The 21,009-nt window shown below is 34.8% G+C and overlaps 1 protein-coding gene across 1 annotated transcript; it reads left to right on the forward strand.

Moving 5' to 3' along the window:
* The first annotated feature begins 8,121 nt into the window (after positions 1–8,121).
* LOC306843260 (gigaxonin-like) lies at positions 8,122–20,451 on the forward strand. The gene is made up of 11 exons (XM_079374629.1): positions 8,122–8,485; positions 10,163–10,277; positions 10,665–11,015; positions 12,661–12,881; positions 12,984–13,105; positions 15,506–15,618; positions 16,242–16,394; positions 16,475–16,611; positions 18,565–18,699; positions 18,791–18,900; positions 19,647–20,451. Exons 1-11 carry the CDS (start codon positions 8,259–8,261, stop codon positions 19,826–19,828), a joined length of 1,866 nt encoding a protein of 621 aa, XP_079230755.1. The 5' UTR covers positions 8,122–8,258; the 3' UTR covers positions 19,829–20,451.
* The last annotated feature ends 558 nt before the right edge of the window (positions 20,452–21,009 follow it).

Below are 21,009 nucleotides of genomic sequence, written 5' to 3' on the forward strand. Positions count from 1 at the left end.
ATCTGATCCGCAATGTTTGGAGCCTAATACTGTCTCTAATTGAAGCGGATGGAGGGGGCGGAAAATGCCATCAGCAGCCTAAATGAGCTTTAATTACAGCTGATAGCCAATCTGTCAATCTGCACACTTGCCTCTGTCAGGTGGAAGAAGGGGGAGATGGGGGCAAAAAGACGGGATGTAAATAGTGATCCATTAATTATATCTGCCCACAAGAATACCGCTGAGAGTCGAAAACAGAAGAAACGATGAACCCAGTCTTACAATGCCTTTAAAATTGTGCCAATGCAGAATGCATGTTTCAGACTGTGGAGCGCTGCTGTCCTCTGTAGGTCACAATTAACATCAATGGCCTCCGTGGCATTGGCACTTGTTTGGACAATGTAGATGATCACTGGAATGGAGAAAAATTAATTAAACAAAAAATTGCTTTATTAGAAAACATTATAAAACTGTATATTTTTTTATTATTCACTGTTTACTTCAAACATAAAGTGTTGTAAAAATAAATAAAGAAATAAATCCCACAGTGGAAAATCTGAAAATGTCAGGGAATTAACAAAATGTCATGGGAACATTTATAGTGACTGTACTTTTTCCTGCTGAACCGAAAATATAAATAAAAAATATATATATATTAATATTTAAAATATGTAAAACATTTAATATTTTAACAAATATTATAAATTATTTTTTGTTTATTTTAAATATTCATATTGTAAGAAGAAAAATCTAATTGAATTAAAAATGGTAGGCCTATGTATATATTTTTTTAAATTTTAAATTTCTTCATAACATGGTACAATGAGCCATATTTTTAGACTTTTTACTTATAAGTGTGAATATAAATGTCACCATGTTCCTTGGGTGTCCATAAATAAGTAAGTTTATGCACATACATAATTTCATTGAGTGGGTGATCGACTCGATAACTCAGTGTTATTCACATACACACTCAGTGCTTCATATAGGAAATACTGTATAGTACTAGGCAGTCACTGGTCACTGGAAATTTGACTATAAATTGATTTTTTTTCTTTCTTTTAAAAAGGAAGCTGAAATCACACTGAAGCAGGCATATATCATTAATAATCTCAAAGCTCATGGAAGATCTGCCTTGAAAGGTTTATACGTTATCTCCAAAAATCCATATCTCTTTGGAGAAAATGAAAGGGATTTTTAATTCCAGAAGCTTACTCTTGCGCACTATTGGAAGCAGCAAGAACATGACTGATCTGGAAAATCAACACATGAAGGAGGACCAGATAAAAGCACAATCAATCAGTCTATCTCTCCTTCTATCTGACTTCCTTTATCATTTCTTATTATGCCCTGATTGGCCCATTACATTCAGAACACACATGTACACTCAACCCACATAAATCCACCCAAAGCGTGTTATATGTTGTTTTCACAGCATGCCAAGCACATTTGCAGAATTAAAATTTTACACAGGATTATACATCTTTGTGGCACTTGTATTTCCCCAGCTACAATATGAGAACTGTTTTGATGAGTGTAGAATAATGTCACCATGTTCCTTGAGTGTGCATAAATGAATAACTAAGTGAATAACTCAGTTTATGCACATATTCGATCAAAATGTGGACCAGTGAAAGAACAGAGGGAGTTATGAAAAGCATATGTTTTGCATGCACTTATGAGACATTAAACCCCCAAGGTGCTTTTTAAAACAGCTGCAATATTTTTCCCTCGGTTTCATATGCATTTGGTTGGCCCAGAGCAGGGAGCTAATGAAGCTTGTCATCTGGAAACATTAAAAATCATCTAACCTGAACATAGATGTAACATGAACTATGCATGTATATTACCCAGCCCCCAAAAGAAGTTCAGCTCTCTATTGTAAATCCACAAAAATGAACCAGCATGTCATTTTCATTGCTATTAATGCACTGGATTGACAATGAATTGCACTGCACGGGGTCTGCGTTGTCACTTGCACTTCTATCATAATATCATGAATAGCGTGATGGTTGAAAAGGAGGGGTTGATGTTGCTTTTTCATAGATTTGAATTTGGGAATTATTTTGGGAGGATGGACACATTTCTCATGAAGCACGCCTGACAAGGTATAATAATGTGTGGTGACATATCGTTGCTCTACATTCCATTTTTTTTCCTGGGAAAGGTGCAGGTATCAGTAAGAGGGGAAAACAGAGATTGTTCTCACAGTCATGACAAATGCTTTCACCCCTGGAGACTCCTTCTCTGGAGACGACGCTGACTTCAGTGCACTTAAGAAGGGAAATGGGAAAGGAGTGGAAACGACTAGGTACAGTTATCTTACAGGTCACTGATGATAGCAAGTAAATGAAAGTGAACCCAAACTCGGTGTAGTCCTTGCAAATCCCACATTTGAATGAACTATTTCTGGCTGTCTATTAAGAGGCAAAATACAGAGATCAACCACTGACAGCAAAACATGTCTCTTCAACTCTTCAAGTGCTTGCTTCCCTGGTGTACATGGGGCTTATTGCTCAGACGTTTCTCTCATAGCTCATTTGACTTAATGGTGTTCTCAGTCATGTTTACCATATCAACTTTGTCACAGATGTCTCCTAAAATTCCTAAAAGAAACAAATGAGACGAATGACTGTTTCCTGCACCACTTTTTCAGCAGCGCAATGTTCCCAAGATGCTAAATCTTAAATGTGCCAAGACCAAATAAATTATATTTTACCTGAGTTGAAGATGGTTATGCTGTAAAAAGACCATGTATGACAAAATAACTGCCAGAAACGACTTTTAATTGAGTTCTCCTCGTGGGCTGTATGCAAAAATAACATAAAGGCATCAAGTGTAGCGACATTCATGAACAAATATGAGCTGATTCTTTTTTAGTGAATCAAAAACATACATTGCGACTGTAGTCCGATTCATATGGCGCCACTTACATGGTGACAGAAAATAACATGGGAGAAGAACCGGGAGAAGAAATTTCTAAATCCAGAAGAACTGTGGCAACGTCTCCAAGATGATTTAAGAGACCTACCTGCAATGCATAATATATGCACAAGTGCACCTATAAGACAAAAGCTGCTTTGAACACAAAGGATGGTCACACCAAATGTTGATTTAGTTTAGTTAATAGAAGTTAATTGATAAAGCACATCTATTTATGACATTATTTTTGACAGCATCCTCATTTTACAGCAGTTTTACACAAGTGCCTAAAACTTTTAACAGTACTGTAGTTTTGCAGGTAAGTTTCTTGAAGCATCTTGGAGACGTTGCCACAGTTCTTCTGGATTTAGTCTGTCTCAGTTTGTTCTGTTTCTTCATGTCATTCCAGACAGACTGGATGATGGTGAGATCAGATCTCTGTGTGGAGCACTGGATGTTGTCAGACTTCTTGTGCAAACAAAAATCTCGCTAGAAATGTAAACTGATATTTCCTACTGACACACTACAGAAAAAGATAAAAAATAACTCTCTTAAAACCATTTTTAGCAGGTCACACATGGTGAAAATACAATTTTGGCCACCACTGTATATTGTTCATTTCATTATAATCAGTATTACAAAATAGCTCGGTTGTTTGCAGTTCATCCCTGTAGGTGTAAGGCAGAGTGCTTGCCTAAAAGTCTAAAAGTTTCTGTTACATCATTGTTGAGAGACATAACAGAGCAATCCAGCCACCCACTGTTTCCTGACCACCCAATCACAAAACACATCCCTCTTTTGTCAGGCAATTTCCTTCGGGATGTTGAAAACTTCCCCGCCTGATTAAAGAACAAAAGAAAATGGTGACTTTTTTTTAGATGTGGAATGGGCTCCCACAAAGATGAGTTTAATCAATTGTAATTAATTCTCCTGGTTATGAGCAGTGGAGCCTGACGAGTCAAACAAGGATATTGAACTCCATTGAAAACCCATTAATGCCTAATAAGAGAGGGGAAGTGGAAAAACTATGGTGAGATGTAAAAGGCGACTAATGTGAGAATCTAAATTTGCTGTTCCTTTTAGACAGATCTGGAACTTGAAGGCTCACCTTTGCTCATGCTTTCATCAAGAACAATTGTTACACATGAGAAAGAAAGGTTGATAGACTAATGCTTACAGTGACTCTGTCTTCAGTTTGCTCCCATTCTGTCAGTCTGTCCTCTGCTTAGAAAACTCTGGACAGCGCAGGCTCAGCTAATTATCAAACATTTATTCTGTCTTTCAGACTGAACAAAGAGGAATTGGTCCTCACGGCACACACACACACCACCTTCAAAGACATCCTGACCTTGCCTTCACTTTGCTTTCCATAAATTTGTTTTGTTTCAAAACGGGAGGGATGCAGACAGACAATAGCACTTGAGAAATAATTAGGCACTCTCAAAGATGCTAATCAGATTCCATATGAAGTGATTCTAATAACTCTGGGCTTAGAGCAGCATTTCACAAACAGCCCTATATGAAGGAATGACTGCTAAGGACAGGCGTGAGGTGCTGCATATCAACTTGAGAGCAATGGCCTTGTGTTGAACTTAGTGAGAAACAGGCAAATGACGATGTTTCATCAAAAAATTCTTCTCTGCTCCAACACAACACTCCCTGAGCTAATAATGACACTCTGAAAATATGTTGACTTCAGTGGAATTCAGTTCCCTCCCATAAAAGTGGATAGATATTTATTAAGATCTTGACATTATTACAAATCATAAATGGTTATTTTTATGAATAAAACAAGGGTTGTAACATCAGTGACATTTTCTCATAAAACAATTCATTTTCTAATATGACATCTATTGCATTGACTAAAATGAATGCATATGCCATTGAACACTAAAAATTAGCTAAATAGACAATTATGAATAGTTTAAATGTGATTGCAAACTCAGTGGCTGCATCCAAAATCGCAAACTTCACTATTAGCCTACATAGTAGGCAAAATCGGTATGTGACAAAAGAAGTATGTCTGAATTCACAGTACTCATGAAAGAGTAGGCAAAAAGTACCTAGATGGCCTACTTCTTCCGGCCAGTTTCTGAAGTGTGCATATATCCCATGAGGCCATGCGAAAGGATTTGTGAATAGGCCACATGATAATGACAACATGGCAAATGTAGTGCATCCAAATTTCATTCATACTACACATATTCATACCAAATACATACTTGCATACTTTTTTAGCATTTGTGAAGTAATTACTTATTCAAAATAAATACTAATTTTAGGATGCAGCCACCACGTGTATAGATAGCTTCTTCGTCCTTTGAACTTTCATATTTGGACCTTTTCCAACTTTTTTTTTTTTTGCTGATGGTGGGAGGTGGGGCGGGGGGCTTACTATTGTCCTGAATGTGACCTAAAACCTTCAGTTATATAAAATCATTTATATTATCAATTAATATTAATGTTTTTTAACCATTGACTAAAATGACTGCATAATGCCATTAAATAGTTTAAAATATTTTAAATAGACTATTATTAATAATGTTTAAATCTGGCAGCAAACTCTCCATGTGCACAGCTTCTTCTTCCTCTGAACTTTGACCTTTAGGCCTTTTCCACAGCTTTGTTATTTATTCTCCTGAATGTGACCTGAAACCACCAATGCTTTTTTATTATTTATTCTTTCCCCCCTGTTAGACCTTGCTCTATATTTAACTTGGGGAAAATAAAAAATAAATAAAATAAAATATTGATTTAATGTGGAGTTTCTTGTACTATAAATCTTTGACCTGGAAATACCAGAATTAAGAGGCTAATTAGAGAGGTTTTGAGAGCCACCGGCATGCAGGGTTTGGAAGTACACTGTGTGCCCATTGACGTGCGCTGTAGAGACTTCACACCCTTCACAAAGCTTGCTGACTATAGAGCATGAAAAGGCAAGAGGAAATTGTTGCTTTATACCCTTTTATGGCCTTTTAAAACTTTTATTCATATAACTTTCGAAAGAAATAAGAAAGTTGAGGGAAAGAGTGGGAATAAGACATGACTCCGTCTGGGTTCCTGTTAGCGTTTAGCACTTACACATTCATAAGCACTTGCACTGCTACACGTCTTTCCTCTGGTTTCAAAAGTCTGCATGTTCTTGTCTTTGAGATATCAAGATACCCAGTACATTGAAGAGCGAATATAAAAGAGAATGATATTGTTGAATTTATGGTTAAAGCTTGAAAGAGACAGAATAATCAAGGACAGACAAGATACTTGTGAGAGGACCTCTAAATATAGAAATGGGCATCAAAGACATGCTTTGAAAGATGGATAACCAGACATACAAGCTTTTTAAAGATGGATAAAATGCTGCAAATTATTTCTTTTTATACATTTTTATTTTTCTGATGGACTGAGATTTGTTAAGCACTTCTGAAATAACAGTGAATCTGAAATGTATGTTCTGTGAGCACCATCTAATGGTGGGAGGCTCTTTAATTTACGTGCCAAAGGACATGCCAAGTCACAGAAGGTCTGGGCCAATTTAATACACTATAAAAGGTTTTATACTTGGTAAAGGGTATATCCTACAGACTCTAATTAAAAGTCTCCTCTTTATATTTCATTGAAATACGCATGAATCACCAAAATTAAAGGGAATAGCTCTGCCCTCTTTACGATAATTGGCACAGCTGATCAGTGCCACAAACGGGTGTTAAATCACCATCTAGCTCTCTCTTAATAAAAGATTAATTCAATCCTTTTCTTCATCTCACTCATTCACATCTTTGAGGTCACCAGTCCTCATAAATCAACACCTCTCCTCAGTTTTTTCTTCGGCCCATCAATGCGTCAGCTTAATCCTCTTTCTTTTCATGCATAAAGGACAGATTTGTCCACAAACCTCTTCTCCCATAATGTCCTGACAGGAAACTGTGATTGATTTCACCTTTAATGACTAAGCAACAGAGGGATTTACTGGTCCTATAAATGTTTCATTAAAATGCATTACACCTGTGCAAGAGTGGCTGTTTCAAAGAAACGAATCTGACTCTAAATGAAAACTGAAATTAATCAACATGTGACATTTACCTAAAGGGAAATCCCATGAGTATACATATAAATCTGCAGTACTTGTTATCCTCATGTAGTAGTAGGTTAATGCTGTAGTAAGGATATTTTTTAATTCTTTTACACTCTTTACTGTTTGTGAAATAATAGTTTATTAAACACACTATTAATGTCATATATTAACATTTTCTCTGCTACATTCATGAGACTCTATTCTATTCTCTTCTGTGAAACCGTTTTGAATTATGAAAAGTAGGCTACTTTATTAATGGGCTATTGATGGAATGGAATATACAAGTAGAATAGAACAGAACAAAGTATTTAAACACACATGCGTTATGATTTTTCTGCATTTTTAAGTGTAAATTAAAAAAAAAATTATTTTACACATACAAGGAATTTACACATACGAGGGATTTGTTTTAGTGACAGAAGCTCCACAGTGCAACAGAAAGACAGCAACAGGACAGGACACAGATAATAAAAGAATAATATACAAATATGCAATGTACATTCAACGTGTTACTTGCCTTTTCTTTGTACTTGTGTCGTTTACTAGCAATTTCTAAGTAAAAATTGTTTAAAGTAAATCCTACACTAGTCTGTGTGTGTGTGTGTGTGTGTGTGTGTGTGTGTGTGTGTGCGCGCGCGTTTAATAATATTTCATTTTTTAGTATGGATTCATAATAAACATGATATCATGAAAACAACATACATCCATGTCTGAAATGCCACATATAGAAATTTGTGTTTAATTTTACTTCAAATGTTTTCATTATATTTAATAATGAACGTCTGACAAGACAAGGCCTATCCTTATAAAAAACGAAATTAAGTCATTTACATTCACACACTCACACACACTTTAAAAACAACATTTAATAATTATTTGAATGCTATGAACAGATTATAATCTTAAATATTTCTTAAAATTGCCTAATTAAAATTAACTACAAAACGAATAATCCAGTGAATTATTATTATTTTATTGATAATTTTCTATGACTATTTCTAAATACGCCTGCGTGTTCTATTTTTTTGCTTTATTTTATTTTGTGGAGGGACTTTTATTATGACGCGTAAAACGCTCTTCCTGGTGGCGTAACGCAGCGTCACTAACTTGCCAAATTGTTTTTCTGCATTGTGCGCTGCTCTGAAACAGACAACAGATTATGAGCAGCTGAAGTTATATTGAGCATCAAGAACAAGTTTATTGCAAGTACACTGGAGTGGGTTTGATTGATTTCAAGCTGTGATTCTGTGTATATAATACAAGCTTGAACCATGTTGTTGTTGTTATGTTCACAGATCACCTGTCTGTCTGTTCTAACAGCATGTCAGACCCTAAAACAGCTGGAGCTGATGCTGGATCAAAGGTGTCAGACCCTCAACACTCCCAAAAGCTTCTGAGGGTCCTTCAGTCTTTAAGACAAGAAGATTGTTTTCAAGATGCAGTGCTGGTTTTGGATGGTGAACAGATTCCTGTTCAGAAAAACATTCTGGCTGCTGCTAGTCCATACATCAGGTATGAGACAAAGCTTGAATATAGGATACATTTGCATGAAATGAGATCAGATCAGGAGAGCTGGTGTGTGTGCTCAGACTTGTAGCAGACCCTTGGGCAATGTGTCATACGGGTGTGCCAAACCGCCCCACATTGCCTGTTGCTTGGGTCAATTAAAGGAATAGTTCACCCAAAAAAAAGTCATCTACACACCCTCGTGTGAACTACTGTATCAGCTTATGAGATTTCTGCGGGACACAAAAGGGGAAATATTAATGAATGCCTTAGTCTTTTCTATGCATTGACAATGACTTGTTAAAGGAAATAACCACAAAATATGATGAAAATGGTTCAAACAACTGTAGGTTCAAGGATGCTCTGATATTCAATTAATAAACTAAAACCAAAACCACAAAAAAAAAGTCATTACTTAAAATAAAATAAACACTAACTGAAATAAAATCAAATATAACAAAAAGTAGTGCTGTCAAACGATTAATCCCGATTGATCGCATCCAAAATAAAAAAAATTGTTTACATAATATATATGTGTGTACTGTGCATATTTATTATGTGTATATATAGATACACACACATGCATGTATATAATTAAGAAAAATGTAATTTTTATATATTAAATTTATTTATATATACATGTAAATCCATGTAAATATTTTCAAAAAATATTCTGTATGTGTGTGCATTTATATATACATAATAAATATACACAGTACACACACACACATATTATATAAACAAAAACTTTTATTTTGAACTTTTATTTAATTGCAATTAATTGTTCTAAAGCACTAACAAAAAGTCAAACTTATTTTATTTTAGCTAGTTTATAGGGCAACATTTCTTATTTTCATTTAGTTTAAGTATTAAAATAACTAAAAAAAAAAAAAAGTAAAAAATAAACAATAAAACACAAAATTACTAAAACTTTAACCAAAATTAAAATGAAAACAGAAAATATACAAATAAAATATTAACAAAACCTTTAATTAGTATATCAATGATACTAAAATAAAATCATAAATTTAAAAAATAAAAAACATTCTGTGAACTATGAGAATCATAAACGTTTAGATTCATGGACTATTCATTTGAAGCAAATCTTTTCAAAGAAACAGTTGATGCAATTCAGATAGTCTTCTAAATGCTTTTCAAATTCAATTCACTGATTCACTTATCTGGGGTCTCAACTGTTACTCACAAAAGTTCACTGATAAATTCAGTAATTCCACAGTTCTCAAAATTTCTTTCATGCTTAATATTCAAGTTTTCACAATAAGCAACAGCAAACAGAAAACACTGATATTTTGGAGCCATTATTATCTGGTGAGGCATTTCTTCACACATCATAATCTGTCTACTTGATTGAATCACTGCAATGAAAGAGTACATGAGCTGGAAACATTGTATCAAGGCCCTTTTGCCCTTATTGGCTCAACTCAACTCAACTCAACTCAGAACCCCCACATTTTTTGGTCAGTTGAGGATTCTGTTACAAAAGTAAAAAAAAAAGAAAGAAAGAAATGGTATGCAAAACTCTAATGTGCAAAACCCTGACTGGCAAACAGATCCTTGCACATCTCTAATCAGCTAAAATACTGAAAATGTATATAACAATTCTCCAAGTTATTAGGTCAGTCCTTTTATTAGCTCACAGTGAATGCAAATTCATGTTTCCAGGACCAAATTAAATTACAACCCACCAAAGGAGGATGGATCTGTATACAAAATTGAGTTGCAAGGGATCTCTGTCACGACCATGAGGCAGATACTGGACTACATTTTCAGTGGGGAGGTAATTATATTACTAACAAAATACTACATAAATGCTTCCCTCAGTTATGGAAAACCTTGACTTTTAAAATTATGGTTTTCAGGCCCAGAAAAGTAATAAAAAGATAAAAAATAATTCATTTAATTGTAGATTTCTTTTCGTGAGTGCCATCTTTAAATGATTTATAGAAATCATTGTCCATTACAATTATTTCCGTTATAATCAATTATAATTACATACACTTATGGTTATGGAAAAGCAATGGAAATTAAATGATCAAAATGAGAAAAAACATATAGGAATTATGAATGTGTGTCACAAACTATTGGGTTTCCATTGTCATAATTACAATGCTTTTATAGTTAACTGTTTGTTGAAAACCTTTCTCTTTGGCGCTCTGATTTCTAGATTACCCTGAGTGAAGACACCATCCAGGATGTGGTCCAGGCTGCTGATCTTCTGCTCCTCACTGATCTCAAATTTCTGTGCTGTCAGTTCCTGGAGAGCTGCATCACTGCAGAGAACTGCATCGGTATTCGGGTCTTCTCTTTGCATTACTGCCTGCACCACGTTTACCATGTGGCCACCGAGTACCTGCAGACGCATTTTCGTGACGTGGCTAATACGGAGGAGTTCCTGGAGCAGCCGCCCGATCGTCTGTGTGAACTGCTGTCCATAGAGAAGCTCAACGTGGGGAATGAAAAGCACGTCCTGGAGGCCGTGGTCCGCTGGATCGGACATGACACTGAAGCTCGGCGAGTGAGTGGAAGTGTCATGAAGTGTTTTGGAAGGGTTCCATAAGCACAGGCATAGAAAAACATAAACAATTTTTGTTAATCATAATTATTTAATCTAGGGTTACTATTTTTAATCAAAACAAACTTTTTATTTGCTTGAAATAAAATAAACTTTGACTGAAAGTAAAATAGAATGAAAAAACGTAAACTTGTTTTGTTTAACTTGAAGTACTTAAATAATTAAAACTAACCTAAAACAAATAAATAAAAATGACTAACAATTGTTTAATTAAAAAAAAATCTAAATCTAATTCAATTGAAATCTAATTCAAAATATTAGCAGAACTGAAAATTATTAAAAAAAAATTGTTTATAAAATAAAATAAAATTATAATAGTATATATTCAAATTAAATAAATACTACTGTTCAAAAGTTAGGGGTCAGTAAGATTTAAAATGTTATAAAAACTCGTATGCTTACCAAAGTTGTTTTATTAAAAGACTGTAAAAACAGTATTATTGTGAAGTATTTTTTACAAAATAGTTTTTTGGAATAATTATTTGGAAAAAAAAAATCTTTCTTGACGTTATACATTTCTTTACTGTGGCTTTTGATCATTTACACTACCAGTCAATAGTTTTTGAACAGTAACATTTTTTATGTTTTTTTTAAAGAAGTCTCTTCTGCTCACCAAGCCTGCATTTATTTGATCCAAAGTACAGCAAAAACAGTCAAATTTAGAAATATTTTTACTATTTAAAATAACTGTTTTCTATTTGAATATAATTTAAAATGTAATTTATTCCTATGATTTCAAAGGTGCATTTTTAGCATCATTACTCCAGTCACATGATCTTTCGGAAATCATTCAAATATGCTGATTTGCTGCTCAAAAAACATTTATTATTATTATTATTATGTTGAAAACAGCTGAGTAGATTTTGTTTTTCAGGTTTCTTTGATGAATAGAATGTTCAGAAGAACAACATTTATCTGAAATAGAAATCTTTTGTAACATTATAAATGTCTCTATCATCACTTTTGGTCAATTTAAAGCATCCTTGGTAAGTTAACATCCTAAGTAAAAGTATTAATTTCTATAATTTCTTCCAGAAAATTATACAGATTCTGAGCTTTTGAATGGTATAGTGCATAATGTTATGAATACTAAGCTTTGGATATTTCTATTCATAAAAGAATCCTGAAAAAAAATGGATTCAACTGTTTTAATTATCAATAATAATAATAACAATAATAATGTTTCTTGAACAGCAAATCAGCATATTAGAATGATTCCTGAAGGATCATGTGACACTGAAGCCTGGAGTAATGATGCTGAAAATTTAGCTTTGATCATTGGAATAAATTACATTTTAAAATATATTCAAATAGAAAGCAGTTATTTTAAATAGTAAAAATACTATTCACAATATTACTTCTTTTGCTGTATTTTGGATCAGATAAATGCAGGCTAGAGAATTCTTTAAAAACCTTACAGTTCAAAAACCTTTGACTGGTAGTGTAGCATCCTTGCTGAATAAAACTATTAATTTCTTTCAGACTAGAACTTACTGACTCCTAACGTTAGAACACTTTATTTATTTCTTGCTATTTATTTGAGCTGATATTCACTGCAGTGCTTTTAAATAGGATACCTTTCTTCCAGGTCCATATGAAAGAGGTGATGTCTGCCGTGTGGGTTCAGGGCCTGGACCAGAGCTACCTCCAGGAGCAGATGCTCGGAGAGTCCCTGATGAGGGAGGTGATACGGAATTGTTGTATGGAGCCTCTGGGAGGAGCAGCACAGCAGGGGGAGGCACTACTCGCTGCGTTTAAACCCCGTGGCTACTCTGAGTGTATCGTCACCGTAGGGGGTGAGGAGAGGACGTGAGTATAAACATGCATAACATAAAGCGAACTAGATAATGCAAGATTAGATTTTACGGTGTTCTCTTTGTTTCCCTGAATTCCTGCATGTTTCCAATGCAGCTCTCGGAGGCCCACGGCAGCAACGCGTTGCATGTGTCCGCTTTATGACCGAAACAGGCAGCTCTGGATAGAACTGACGCCAATGAATGAGAGGCGTGTTGGCCACGGAGTTGTGTCAGCAGGTTTGTATTGTCTCAGTATTGTTTTGATGCTGATGTTTAAACAAAAGATGCAGCTCACATTGCTCTGTTTTTCATTTTGATCTGTCTTATCATTGTTTTTACTGTAAGTCTCATGATTATGCATCGTTTCCACAATTATAAGCAATTCCAGTGATCTCCACTACTGTTCAAAAGTGTGGGGTCAGTTAGATTTTTTTTTTTTAATAGAAATAAAGAAATAAATACTTTCATTCAGTAGGAATGTATTCAATTAATAAGTTATTTGATACAAAATATTTCTTTTTCAAGTAAATGCTGTTCTTTTGAATTTAATTTTCTTTTCATCAAAAAAATCTATCATTGCCCCCCCCCCCCCCCCCAAATAATATTAAGCACACAACTGTTTTTGACATTAATAATAAGAAACATTTTTAGAGTAACAAATCAGCATAATAGAATGATTTCTGACTGATTCAGTTCAATTTTGCATCACAGGAACAAATTACAATGTAAAATATACTTTTATATATACAGTGGTGTGAAAAAGTGTTGGCCTCCCTTCCTGATTTTTTTTTTTTTGCATGTTTGTCACACTTTAATGTTTCAGATCATCAAACTAATTTAAATATTAATCAAAGATAACACAAGTAAACACAACATGCAGTTTTTGAATGAAGTTTTTTATTATGAAGGGAAAACAAAATCCAAACCCACATGGCCGTGTGTGAAAAAGTGCTTGCCCCCTAAACCTAATAACTGGTTGGGCCACCCTTAGCAGCAACAACTGCAATCAAGCGTTTGCGATAACTTACAAGGAGTCTGTTACAGCGCTGTGGAGGAATTTTGGCCCACTCATCTTGGCAGAATAGTTGTAATTCAGCCACATTGGAGGGTTTGAGCATGAACCGCCTTTTTAAGGTCATGCCACAGCATCTCAATAGGATTCAGGTCAGGACTTTGACTAGGCCACTCCAAAGTTTTCATTTAGTTTTTCTTAAGCCATTCAGAGGTGGATTTGCTGGTGTGTTTTGGATCATTGTCCTGCTGCAGAACCCAAGTTCGCTTCAGCTTGAGGTCACGAACAGATGGCCGGACATTGTCCTTCAGGATTTTTTGGTAGACAGCTGAATTCATGGTTCCATTTATCACAGCAAGTCTTCCAGGTCCTGAAGCAGCAAAACAGCCCCAGACCATCACACTACCACCACCATATTTTACTGTTGGTATGATGTTCTTTTTCTGAAATGCTGTGTTACTTTTACGCCAGATGTAATGGGACACACACCTTCCAAAAAGTTCAACTTTTGTAAAAAAGCAAAACTGAGACGAGCCTTTATGTTCTTTTTGCTCAGCAGCGGTTTTCGTCTTGGAACTCTGCCATGCAGGCCATTTTTGCCCAGTCTCTTTCTTATGGTGGAGTCGTGAACACTGACCTTAACTGATCTTTTGTGACCTCTTGGATGAGCCGTCGCTGCGCTCTTGGGGTAATTTTGGACGGCCGGCCACTCCTGGGAAGGTTCACCACTGTTCCATGTTTTCACCATTTGTGGATAATGGCTCTCACTGTGGTTCCCTGGAGTCCCAAAGCTTTAGAAATGGCTTTATAACTTTTTCCAGACTGATAGATCTCAATTACTTTCTTTCTCATTTGTTCCTGAATTTCTTTGGATCTCAACATGATGTGTAGCTTTTGAGGATCTTTTGGTCTACTTCACTTTGTCAGGCAGGTCCTATTTAAGTGATTTCTTGATTGCGAACAGGTGTGGCATTAATCAGGCCTGGGTGTGGCTAGAGAAACACTTTTTCACACAGGGCCATGTGGGTTTGGAGTTTGTTTTCCCTTCATAAACAAAACCCTTCATTTAAAAACTGCATGTTGTGTTTACTTTGATTAATATTTAAATTTGTTTGATGATCTGAAACATTAAAGTGTGACAAACATGCAAAAAAATAAAAAATCAGGAAGGGGGCCAACACTTTTTCACACCACTGTAAAACACAGGTATTTTAAAATAAATGCCACTTTGGTGATCATAAGAGACTTCGCTGGCCCTTAATCTTAATTTTCAGACATTTGGCTTTACAATACAGCTGAAATAAAATCCCTAGATAAAATTGTCCTGCTTCAATCTGCTTTTTGTTTAGCATGCGGTCTGGAAAAGATGTAGAACCACATCTTGTCTTAAGTTTAGTGCATCCACAGCAATATAAACCCATCAGATACTCTCCTGAGCATTTCCAAAAATCCATTGAATCTGTTAATGGATTTATATTGATTAAACTACATATGACTGTTTTAAATTAATTACAGAGTCTGACTTGTTGTGCGTAGTTCATCCTGAGGATTATTGGGCTTCTGTGTGTTCTATTATTGTTTAATGACTGAACTGATATTAACTTATAATCTGTCTGTCCAATCAGAGGGGTTCCTGTTTGCAATAGGAGGAATGAATGAGAATAAAACTGTCCTGAGCAGTGGAGAAAAATTTGACCCAGAGACCAACACCTGGACCCAAATCCCAGCAATGATGCAGGTATTCCTCTTTCCTCATAGTACATAACTACCTATTATCATTATCGAGCAGTTGGTGGGCTGTCTGATTGAATGTGATTTGAAACAAATTGTATATGCAAAATCAGAATAAAGACAGTTGTACAAGACTGCATATTACATTTCTGAACCTGTGAAGCTTTGTGAATTATGTAAGTGATCAAAAAGATATAAAATTATTGATTGTAGTCATCTAGTAGTTAATGTTAATTGTAAAAGCAATATATTTTAAGCTTTTTGCAACATATTTAGATACAGAAAGTTATGTTATCATTCAAATCTATTTATTTGTGGAAAACTTATGACATTTCTTGAATTTGTTTTTTTCCCCTCATTTGTAAGTCACTTTGAATAAAACTGTCTGTCAAGTGAATGAATGTAAATAGGGAAATTTGAATGGCAATGCTACTGTTGGACTAACATTAACTAAATTATCCATGATAGTTATAGATATTTAGACATAAAAGTTGGTGTAAAGGAGCTTGTTTATTGATTTTAATTGGTTGAAAGTGGTAGATACTGCATAATCTCATCTTTATAGTGCAGATCTTACATTAGCCACCAGGTGTCAGCATTATGATATTGTATTTTCTTGCATCTGTCCAGGCCAGACAGCACTTTGCCATTGCAGAGTTAGATGGGATGATCTATGTTTTGGGTGGAGAGAATGAAGACACTGAGGTCCTCCTCACGATGGAGGTGTTTGACCCCCATTGCAATGTTTGGAGAACACAACCAAAAATGACCACAGTGCGCAAAGTGAGTTTTAGCTCTTTTTTTCCTTTCACTTTGACTGCAATACTCTCATGCTTCTCACACTTTGTGTCTCTATTTTTTAGTTCGGTTGCTGTGCCACCATGAAAAAGAGACTGTATGTGATGGGCGGAGGATCGTATGGGAAGATTTACGACTCTGTGGAGTCCTATGACCCCAAAACCCAGCAGTGGACTTCAGTCTGCCCTCTTAAGGAAAGGAGGTAGAGTGTTTATTCATTTAGCAGACAATTCTATTTAAAGCAATTTACAAACACTCGCCTAAAAGCTTGTTCTGTTCACAATCAATGAGTTCACCCAAAAATGAAGATTTGCTGAAAACTTACTCTCAGGCCATCCAACATGAAGATTTTGTTTCCTCAACGGAACATATTTGGAGAAATTTAGCATTACATCACTTGCTCACCAATGGAACCGCTGCAGCGAATGGGTACCGTCAGAATGAGAGTCCAAACAGCTGATAAAAATATCAAAATAAACCACAAGTAATGTAGGTAATCCACAAGCTGCATATTTGCAATAAATAAATCCATCATTAAAACGTTTTTAATGTCAAGCTGTTGCTTCAGGCTAAAATGCAAGCTCTCTATCCATAATATTGCTTTCTCCGGGGAAAAAGTCATTTCATCTGAATCAGGACAGAAATATGCACACATTTAATCACTGTTTAAAGATAAAACACCTTAATTATGGATTTGTTTCTTAAACGTGCAGTTTTTCACTTCACAAGATGTAGACTGATGGACTGATTGCTTGTGGATTATTGTGATGTTTTTATCAACTGTTTGGACTCTAATTCTGACGGCACCCATTCACTGCAGAGGATCCATTGGTGAGCATGTGATGTAATAAATTTCTCCAAATCTGTTCCGATGAAGAAACAAACTCGTCTACATCTTGGATGGCCTGAGGGTGAGTACATTTTCAGTAAATTTTCATTTTTGGGTGAACCATTCTTTTGAATACACTTTAAGCAAACTGTTTGCAGTGGAGGGACACAGGCCAACATTTTGTGCTAGGGTCTGTATTTTTATATAACACAATAAATGTGTGAGTGTGCCTTTGCAATTTGTTTCATAACATTTTACCTTGAAAAGATGGTGATGTAATTTTATTACATTTAGGTAACCAGGTTTTCACTGAATAGGTGTGAAAGAGGCTACATTATAATTTGATAATGAGAAACAGCAGAAACGTCATTCGGCATAACTTGGCCCCATGCATTCAAACTGCAAATACTGGCCGCTCAAAGCGGCATGCTCTTTGTAGATGTGAATTAAGAGAATGTTTTTTCACATCCTGCCTATGACGCAGAGAAATGTCAAAAGTGAAACAGATTACATTTTAAGGCAAAGGCAGCACATCTTCATAAGGTCTAACAGCTATGAGAACTGAGACACACCCTACAATCTGTGATGTCTTACAGATGTGTATTTAGAGCAATTGGAGTCAAGGGACCTATCAGTCTAACCCATGTAACTGGAAACAATTGATCCCCATCTGGAGGAACACAAATAGTCATTTTTCTTGGTGTTCTTGTCTTGTTTGGAGTATCATTTTGTCCATAGCTCTGTTACACAATCTAATGAGCTGCCTGGCTGCCTACTGCGTTCTAAGGCAGCATCCTAAACGCCATGAAACCTCAAAAGTAACTGATTTGGGATACTCTGCATCGGTACTAACTACTGGCGCAACAGCACTTTGCACAGAAGACTTGACTCCTCGCAATTGGTTTCAAAACTTTTGTCAGGGTAGCACCATTATTTTTGACAAGAATGAAAATGAGGCTGTGAGGGAGAGAAGTACAGTGCATTATAGAAAACATTGCAATAATATTTTACAGTATTATTGTTTGTACAGTATTTGTAATGTAAATGTACATTTATAATGACATTTTCATAAAGTATTCACAGAGTTGGAAAAAAAACAAATAAAAAACAGCAATAGAGTAAGTATCTTTTATGTGTGTTTGCTAGGTATTAGTTACATTTCCAAATTATTAAATGAAGAGTACTAGAGACTAGTTTATTTGTGTCTGAAGCCTTAATTTGCAAGTATTCTGTATTATCAGCAATTTACTAAATGACATAATTGTGATTTGTGCACTATTCCTTGACAAGAACACGGCTGGATAATTTCACACTTGTTTTCCTCAGGTTTGGCGCGGTGGCATGTGGCATTGGACAAGAGCTCTATGTGTTTGGTGGTGTGAGGAACAGAGACGCTGACAATCCAGAGTCTAGTCAGATGACCATCTGCAAGTCTGAGTTCTTCCATGATGAACTAAAAAGGTGAGCTCTTCAAAGCAACACTTGTACAATACTAGAGTAATGCTAGAGTGATTAAATAAAGAGTATGATGCATGTCTTTCTTTACTCTCAGGTGGGTGGATTTAGATGACCAGAACCTCTGCATACAGGCCACATCATCTTTTGTTTATGGAGCTGTTCCCATTGGTGCCAGTGTATATGTGGTTGGAGAACTTGACACTGGTAAGCTGATAAGGTCTTATAATTGCACTTTATCCTCGGTCTAGGAGCGTCTTTTTATACGTTTATCTTCACATTCCGTCCTTGAGAAGGTCAAATATTTTTGTGCTATGATAACTTATACATTCAAGCTAAAACCAGTGCATATTGTAACTCTTTTTAACATTTTTGAGGACCAACGCATCAGCTACTTTGAAAATTTACAAGCTGCTAACAAATTATGAATAGTTAATATCAAGCTGCCATTTTCTTTAAGTAGTTAAGTATATTTCTACATTAAAGTCATTAAGAAGGTATATATTGAAATATATTTTTAATAATATATGGTATAATGTAATATAAGATAAGATATTTTGAAGGCTTATTATAGTCGACTAAAGCAATTAAAAAACTGTTACGTGAAAAAAAAATTATGTTAACTGAAATTAAACAAAATAAAGTGAAATATTAAGAAAAGTGTTTTATTTCAGATAGTTTTCAAGGAAGACTTCTCATTTTCATCTAGTTTAACTTGATGTACGAAAATAGCTAAAACAGAAACAAAAATTAACAAATTATATAGATGTATTTATAAAAGAATTGATAATAAGAATGCACAACAAAATTTCTAAAACTAAATAAAATTCAATTGAAAATGAAAAATCTAAAAATAAAAACCTCATATATTTTTACATACGTATGTGTGTATGTGTAAATATTTATTTATTTGTTTGTTTGTTTGTTTGTTTGTTTGTTTGTTTCATCTGCAGGCACCAGTTTTGACTATGTGCGGGAGTTTCGCAGAAGCACGGGCACCTGGCACCCCACCAGACCCCTCATGTCCTCTGATCTGAGTAAGACGAGCTGTGCCCCCCTACGCATCGCTAACTGTAAGCTGTTCCGCCTGCAGCTCCAGCAGGGACAGTTCCAGATCCGGTTTCAATCCACATAAACAACCCACATCCTCACTGCTGGCTTTGTCACTCCTCCGTCGTCTGCTGGTTAGGAGGAGGATGCAGAGGATTGTGGGGTTATATTGGCAACAGCAGAGGTTTGGTTATGAAGTGGGAAAGCTTGAATGAATTGGCCTTTTTTTATGATTGATGCCTTTCCTAGAGGATGAATTGTACATCTTTTTTGGGGGGGGTTCTTTTTTACCAGTCACAGGAAATGCTGTTACATTAGATCGGACCTGCTCACTATTTTCATGCTTTATATGAATAGATTTTACCTAGATGTTATTGCAGCTTATTTGACGCTAACACTTTTGAACACGGTGAAGGAGGTCAAAATTGTCTATTTTATACAATAGTTAAGTCTTAAATGTGGGTTCAGTAAGTAAGGGAACAAATCAAATCAAGTTAGTGGTATGTTCATATTAAGCACAATTATGTTGCTAATGCAAGTGTCTAGATACTGTACAATCAAAGTTGAAATGACATGTTAGATTATTGAAATTATTTAAAATGTCATCTCATCTTTTAAGTTTGATGTTATATGTTTATATGTATAATTTATATATATGTATGTATATATATATATATATATATATATATATGTGCTGTCAAACGATTAATCGCGATTAATCACATCCAAAATAAAAGGTTTTGTTTACATACTATATGTATGTGTATTTATTTATGTATATATAAATATACACAAATACAGTATATATTTTGAAAATATTTGCATGTATATACATTTATATATTTATATTATTATATTTTATATTATATATAAATACATATAATATATAAACAGCATATTTTTAAATATATAAATGCATGTGTTTGTATTTATATATACATAATAAATATACACAGTACACTCATTTATTATGTAAATAAAACTTTTATTTTGGATGCGATTAATCGCGATTAATTGTTTGACAGGACTATATATATATAATACTCACACAATAAAATATTTTATTGTATATCATAATAAATAAATATAATACCTGTACTATATAACAAAATCTATCATTAAAAATGTACATATAATAATATTATTTTAAGTGCATAAGTTGACTGGATGCCTTCCTGTTTAAAGGCCTTCTTAGGTGTCCAGGAGAAATTTCAGTCTTGTTAAATTTTGCTAATAAGTACATTCTGCCTTACAAAATGCAAATAA

This window comes from Barbus barbus, assembly GCF_936440315.1.
Source record: "Barbus barbus genome assembly, chromosome: 23".
In the NCBI taxonomy this organism is placed as follows: domain Eukaryota; kingdom Metazoa; phylum Chordata; class Actinopteri; order Cypriniformes; family Cyprinidae; genus Barbus; species Barbus barbus.